The sequence below is a fragment of the Pelmatolapia mariae genome, linkage group LG4, assembly GCF_036321145.2.
Source record: "Pelmatolapia mariae isolate MD_Pm_ZW linkage group LG4, Pm_UMD_F_2, whole genome shotgun sequence".
Taxonomy (NCBI): Eukaryota; Metazoa; Chordata; class Actinopteri; order Cichliformes; family Cichlidae; genus Pelmatolapia; species Pelmatolapia mariae.
The window spans coordinates 24,465,523-24,473,204 of NC_086230.1; the positions used below are offsets into that span (position 1 = coordinate 24,465,523).

Genomic DNA, 7,682 nt, shown 5'->3' on the forward strand with positions numbered 1-7,682 from the left:
AACATATTTTTCTGGGCTAATGTACGCGAGAGCTCTTCTGAACTACAAACATCGCGCCGTTTGTAGTTTTTTGTGACTCGGGCTTGTGCACTCTGGCACCGGAAGTTCCTGTGAGGGTTACACGCTTTGAGTATGCAAGCTAGTATTAGCTTGCTAAAGTTAGCATAGCTTTTATCCGGAACAGCCGCCTTTTCTGTGAAGAAATGAAAACATTAAACGGAAAAACCGATGTCATATTTGTAAGTTACACTACACCGTATATTTCACAGAACATTTGTTAGTGTTTGTTGATTAGAGGTTTTGGGTAGCTAACATTAACTTTAACTTTATTCTAGATAATGTGGAAGTTTGATAAAGCTTGAAATCAGAGATAACGTTTTGCCAAATCGACTGTATTTAAACATTTGAAACAAAGAAATTATCTTTTTATGATTTATTAACTATGAAAAATCGCTACAATAGTAACACCGCTGTTTGATTTCTGGATACTAGGAGGACGACGATCTACCTTATGAAGAGGAGATCATCAGGAATCCATATTCAGTCAAGTGCTGGATGCGTTACATCGAATTCAAACAGAATGGACCAAAATCTACCCTCAATATGATATATGAGCGGGCTCTAAAAGAACTCCCTGGCAGGTAACTAACAAGACCGTTACAACAAAATTGTGGACATTGTGCTGAGAAGCCAATAGCAACGGATAACTCAAAACCCATAGACTATACATTATTGTACACGATTCTGTGCAGCAAGTATTTCCCGAGTGTCTAACCACCCTTCCCACTCATTTTTGCAGCTATAAGTTGTGGTACAATTATCTGAGAGAGAGGCGAAAACAAGTCAAAGGGAAATGTATCACAGAACCAGGCTATGAAGAAGTCAATAATTGTCATGAAAGGGCACTAGTGTTCATGCACAAGGTAATACCTCCTATAGATCTTGATGCTTAGCCACTTTACTCATAAAAGTAATATTTGGTCTGCAAGAGCTTTGCATAAAACTAACTATTTGTCTTTGCTTAAACTAGATGCCTAGAATATGGATGGATTACTGCCAGTTCCTTGTGTCTCAATGCAAGATCACAAGAAGTCGTAGAACATTTGACCGAGCACTTAGAGCTCTTCCTGTAACTCAGCACCCACGCATCTGGCCTCTGTATCTCCGCTTTGTCCGTGACTTGCCGTTGCCCGAGACAGCCATCCGAGTGTACCGCAGGTACCTTAAGGTGAGAACATACTGCACAACCTTAAGTCCATACAGCAGCTGTCATTTAAAATGTTAAGGTGATTTCTGATTTTATTTTTGTTTTACAGGTGTCATCTTTCAAAGTGTATTCTGTGGCATAAATGTTGTCTGTAGCATCTGAAGATTCTTAGCTGTTATCCAAAAGACCTTACAAGCATTCAATAACAAGCTTTATGGCTGATTAAGAAAGTTTTAAAAGATAGACAAGTTCCCTAATCTGTTCAGACAGAATACCTGCGAATATTTCTTTCTGAATGTTTAATGTCTTACTGTCTTCTCTTGATACCTTGTAGCTTTCTCCAGAAAATGCAGAGGAATACATAGACTACTTGCGGTCTGTTGGCCGCCTCGATGAAGCAGCTGTGCGGCTCGCAGCTGTTGTCAATGATGAAAACTTCGTGTCCAAAGAGGGAAAGTCTAACTATCAAGTAAGATGGGATTCTTCCAGACACTTTTCAACATTCCCGCCTTTTAAGCTAAATGAAAAGAAATCTAAAAAAAATGTTTTTCTTCTTCTTTTTTTTGGACAGCTGTGGCATGAACTATGTGACCTGATCTCCCAGAATCCTGACAAGGTGACCTCTCTGAATGTAGGAGCCATCATTCGAGGAGGCCTCACTCGCTTCACAGATCAACTTGGAAAACTTTGGTGTTCCTTAGCTGACTATTACATCAGGAGTGGCCACTTTGAGAAAGTGTGTTTCCTCTGAATAGCATTAATTTTCACCCCTAATATAATTAACTAACTAAAACACATCTCTACTTTACGTTTTTTTAGGTTGAGTCATTTGCATTAAAATAATTTGCTATCTGTGAATTTGTCCAACTGTAGCCAAACATTTTTTTTTTTCCTCAGGCACGTGATGTCTATGAAGAGGCCATCCTTACAGTAGTCACTGTAAGGGATTTCACACAAGTATTTGACAGTTATGCTCAATTTGAGGAAAGCATGATCGCTGCTAAGATGGAAACTACAGCTGAGATGGGGCAGGATGAGGATGGTGAGTATGTGTGCATCAGTTAATCTTCATAACTGTCTTTGTTTTTGTTTTGTTTTTGTTTGTTCATGTGTACGTTACTCTTTGTTTTTCTCCACTCAGATGACATAGACCTGGAGCTAAGACTTGCCCGCTTTGAGCAGCTCATTGCCCGGCGACCCCTCTTGTTGAACAGTGTACTCCTCAGACAGAACCCCCATAATGTTCATGAGTGGCACAAGCGGGTAAAACTGTATGACGGAAATCCACGACAGGTGGGTTTTAAATATTTTGAGAATGGCTGGGACAGTGCACAAGTCACAATATATACATTTCACACAAAAAAACTACCTTCATGTAGTGAATTACTATTTTCTTCAGATCATCAACACATACACTGAGGCAGTCCAGACTATTGATCCAATGAAGGCCACAGGGAAACCTCACTCGCTCTGGGTTTTCTTTGCTAAATTCTATGAGGAAAATGAGCAGCTGGATGATGTAAGTCATTATTTAAACTTAAATTTACCTGTTTCAGATTATTTATTATCATTATTATTATTATTGTTATTAGTTCCCTGTATTTACTAACTTTATTTACTAACTCAACTCAGGCGAGGACGATCTTTGAGAAGGCTACCAAGGTGAACTACAAACAGGTGGATGACCTCGCTGCAGTGTGGTGTGAATATGGAGAGATGGAACTTCGTCATGAGAATTACGAACAGGCACTACGAATTCTGAGGGTAACTGATCTGCATCATATACATCATACACATGATCCTTTTTGGAGCCATATTTAGGAACATCTTGTGGGCATCATATATTGTTTGGGAATGACCAGTTTGTGAAATAAAGAAGACATTTGTTAGACTTGTTATTTAAATGTCTTTTGAAAGTATATTTTAAAATTAATACCTGGTAACTGAAGTTATAGGCTGTAGTTTCACTGGCACCGAGTAAAAATATTTGCAGTTGTTTACGAAGGCAGTTTTAAGCAAAGGGTGTAATATCAGTAGTTGCATCACCTTAAAAACTTATGAAACCATTTACATATTTGTATTTATTTTATTTAGAAAGCAACAGCTATCCCATCCAAGAAAGCAGAGTACTTTGATGCTTCTGAGCCTGTCCAAAACAGAGTCTACAAGTCTTTGAAGGTCTGGTCAATGCTGGCAGACTTGGAAGAAAGTCTTGGCACTTTCCAGGTATGTTCAGTAATTTTCTGTGATGTGGTTTGGGACCTATATACCAATAGTATTTGATATTGGTCTAAGAATCATTTATGTGTTAAGTCTAAGCTTTTCTCTTTTTCTCGACAGTCTACGAAAGCAGTTTATGACCGGATTATTGATCTCCGGATTGCCACTCCACAGATCATCATCAATTACGCCATGTTCCTTGAAGAGCACAACTACTTTGAGGAAAGCTTTAAAGTAATAATGTGTAGCTAATCAACTAGTCCACTACTTATTTTCAAAATACAATTTGTCCTTGTTGACTGTAGCACTCTTTTTAATGGTGTTAAATATTTCTTTCAGGCATATGAACGTGGTATCGCTCTTTTCAAGTGGCCAAATGTTTACGACATCTGGAACACTTACCTCACCAAGTTTATTGATCGATATGGGGGCAAGAAGTTGGAAAGAGCCAGAGATTTATTTGAACAGGCATTGGATGGCTGCCCAGCCAAATTTGCTAAGAGTGAATATCTTTGGTTGAATTACACTGGCAAATTTTGTACATTGCAGTCCCCCCCCCTGTTATAAAATGTACTTAACCACAATGGCTTTCTTTTCAGCTATTTATCTACTGTATGCCAAGTTGGAGGAGGAGTATGGATTGGCACGACACGCTATGGCTGTATATGAAAGAGCAACACAGGCAGTAGAAACTGAGGAGAGACATCTCATGTTTAACATCTACATCAAGAGAGCAGCTGAAATTTATGGAGTTACATATACCAGAGCAATCTACCAGAAGGCTATTGAGGTACAGTAACATTGTCCTATCTCTTGCATACAGCTGCATTATCCTTTTTAATCATTTTTTTCTTTTTTTTGAATTCTAAACTCATAATTACAAGATCCGCCCTGATGTGATGCTATAAAGCTTTTTACTGTTCATTTTCCAGAATGTCATTATTCATCACAGGACTTTTCTGGCCAGAAATGAGACTTTTCCCAAATTAATTCACTTTTATGCCACTGTTGGAATATTGTAAATATCCCAAAGGTCATATTACATTTATAGATCGCTAGATACGGAATTTCATTAAATTGATGAAAACTATAATCAATGATCATGTTTATTTTAGCCACAATTGATAAGATAATCCGTATCAGTTAAAGAGCAAAACTTCCCATCACCCCTGTGCTCATGATCTGTTACTCACAAAATACACCATGTTGCATCCCTTGTTTTGGTAAATGGTTCTGTGCAGTGTTCATACAGTTTGTGTTTATCCAGGTCCTTCCTGATGAGCATGCAAGAGACATGTGTCTACGGTTTGCTGACATGGAGAGTAAACTTGGTGAGATTGATCGTGGTAGAGCAATCTACTCCTACTGCTCCCAGATCTGTGACCCAAGGGTACGTGAATTCACCCCTTCTAGTCATTCTGTCTACATTTGCTTCAAAATCTTTGGTTATATTTCTTCAAATTTTTACTTGACGTTTCAGGTGACGGCTAATTTCTGGCAAACCTGGAAAGATTTTGAGATCCGCCATGGAAATGAGGACACGATTAGAGAGATGTTGAGGATCAAACGAAGTGTCCAGGCTACATACAACACACAGGTCAACTTTATGTCCTCTCAGATGCTGAAGGCCACAACAAGCTCCACAGGCACTGGTAGGAGAAGTTGGATTAACCTAAAAGTGTGCTCCATTTAGATGTATATCACTGTATGTGTTATGTCAGATATTGGCTATTTGATATGTTTCAATTTATATTTATATGGTTGAATGCTCCGTATTTACTCCAAATCTTGAAGGAACCTCCTAGACCTACACAAGAATTAACGTAGGGTCATTTAGGTGTCATTTTCTATGTATTTATTTATTTGTGTTTTGTTTTTCTCCAAGTGGTTCTGCATTTGTCTAACCATCTGTTTCTGGTGTTCAGTGTCAGATCTTGCTCCAGGCCAGATGGGAATTGATGATATGAAGATGTTGGAACAGAAAGCACAACAGCTTGCTGCAGAGGCTGAACAGGACAAGCCTAAACCCAAAGAGAAGATTCTCTTTGTCAGGTTTGTTCTTCATTATTTTTTAAGTTAAAAGTATCTGTAGATTTCTTTTTTTTTTTCTTTTTAATATAACAGAACTTCATCTTCCAAAGGAAGCTGAGGCACATGAATCCTTTTCACTTTAATTATGCAGGAGTGACACTTCTCGCAGTGAGCTGGCAGAACTTGCCAAACAAGCCAATCCTGATGAAATAGACATCGATGATGATGAGGATGAAGAAGATGAAGACCAAGGACCGGATGGTGCGTGAAAGACAGTATAATTTTCAGAATGTTTTTTGTGAACATTTTTCGATGGAGATATTTTAATGAATTCCTTTTTTTCCTCTTGGCTTTGCAGAGGTGCAGCTTGAACAGAAGAGCGTCCCTACAGCTGTTTTTGGAGGGCTTAAAGATGACTAGACAATAATTCTCTCAGACTTGTGCATTTGAGTTCTACGTCCTCTTGTGGTCATTCAACTGAACTATTCATAAATGTGTAGTTTTATTCAGTTGCATTTAATAGAGTTTGACACGTGGGAAGGGGAGAATGGCAGCACTGGTGTGTCTGTTTGTTTTCCTTGTGGATTTGTGTAGTTTATAATATAAGATATATTAGTTTTGACCACTTGGTTTCAGTATTTCTCAAACTTGGTGCTTAAGATAACTTTTTAGTTGTATGTGTTATGAATTATTATTTGCGGTAACACAATGACTGTAATTGAAACCTGATATAGTTTGTCTGTTCTTTTTGTTTTTTTTATAAAATGTAAGAAAGAAACAGTGAAAACATTTTTTTAAATCCAATAAATGCAAGGATCTTTCTCAAACAGGAAGTTCTACCCTAGAAAAACATGGGGGAGGAGCATGTCTCTTCAGTCATTTGAAACTTGAGCTGCACATTCAAGCCTCACATTGTTGGCTTGAGGCTCACCAGTAGATGGGTGTCTTGTAATGCCAAGAGTTTTTGGAAAGCTTTTCTAACTTGTAGACAAATGTCACTATCCAAATCTTCATGCTCAAGTAGTACATGTACACTTAAACAGTTTCTATACTTAAATGATTTTTTTCCCCCAGTGGTAAGTGCAGGATTGCTGGGCTAATTGATATTTTTGAAAGTTTTTTGCTAGTAATGTTACAAAAATGGTGGTATTTTGGGTGTATTTGAGAAGCATTTTTAATCATATTTCCATACGCTTGGCAGTGCTTTTCAGTTATGTGCAAGCAGCTCTGGCTGTGACAAATTGAATGTCTAAAACTGCCTTTGTAATCGAAGTGATAAATACCTTTAAACCTGCAGTAACATTCTTCTGATTAAAAAGCTGTTTTCTTTTCAAAGTAATCTAATTAAAAGAGAAACTGAACTGCTTGATGCATTTGCTGTATAGTCCTCTAGAACTCTTGTTCTTTTATTCAGAGATGACTAGAAGCAGAACTGTGTAAGTAGCCAATGATGTTTGAAGAATGACTTTTGTGATTAAATATATAGAATTATTTAGGTGTTTGATAGAAAAGACCTTATGCTTTGCTACCATCCCATCCAAAGAGTTAAACATATTGAGTTGGGGAAAAGGTTGTGACTGGGAATTATTGTTTCTTTTATAATTAGATTAAAATAGCTGAGAAGTAATCCTCTTACAAAGTTACTGCAGTCGAGAACTTGAAGGGCTTTTGGAACGAACATCATATGATGAGGCACTCTTAAGATTTGTTTTCCAGTGTGGATGGCAGCAGAAAACACGGGTTTAAAAACAGATGGAAAAGAAATCCCTCGAGTCTCATTATAAACATCCAACAAAACAATTTTTCCCAGAATGAATTATGCCTGTTTTTATTTTAGAAACTTCTTACATAGTCTGCCAGTATGTTTGCTCTGTTCCAGTCTTTGTGTTTTGTGTGCCAGTTGTTTTAAAGAGGTAATAAGGTTAACATCACCATACTGTATCTACTGCTGTAGCTCTTTGTAAGGCAATGGTTATTTAATGAGAACTTAATATAGCTTTTCATGGAGTTTAATATTGTTTTCGTTACTTTCACATGTTAATGGACAATTGAGGGGAACAAGTAAAAGTAATACAAATACCTTTACTAATTTCATCTACCTTAGATTCATTGTTTACTATATTTGTTTTCTATCTGTCTGCATAATATATAGATCTGTATGTTCAGAGCAGATTTAGCAAAACTTATTTTGATTCATTAACAGCTAAAAGTCCATAATGTTCTC

At 37.4% G+C, this 7,682-nt stretch overlaps 1 protein-coding gene across 1 annotated transcript; it reads left to right on the forward strand.

The window, feature by feature from the left end:
- The first annotated feature begins 126 nt into the window (after positions 1-126).
- Positions 127-7,497, forward strand: xab2 (XPA binding protein 2). Its single transcript, XM_063472051.1, has 19 exons — positions 127-239; positions 493-641; positions 800-923; positions 1,031-1,228; positions 1,542-1,676; positions 1,779-1,943; positions 2,105-2,249; positions 2,349-2,500; positions 2,607-2,726; positions 2,840-2,971; positions 3,302-3,433; positions 3,548-3,661; positions 3,767-3,929; positions 4,027-4,217; positions 4,695-4,817; positions 4,908-5,079; positions 5,353-5,479; positions 5,610-5,719; positions 5,817-7,497. The coding sequence occupies exons 1-19, from the start codon at positions 204-206 to the stop codon at positions 5,876-5,878; spliced, it is 2,550 nt and encodes an 849-aa protein (XP_063328121.1). The 5' UTR covers positions 127-203; the 3' UTR covers positions 5,879-7,497.
- Positions 7,498-7,682: the final 185 nt, after the last annotated feature.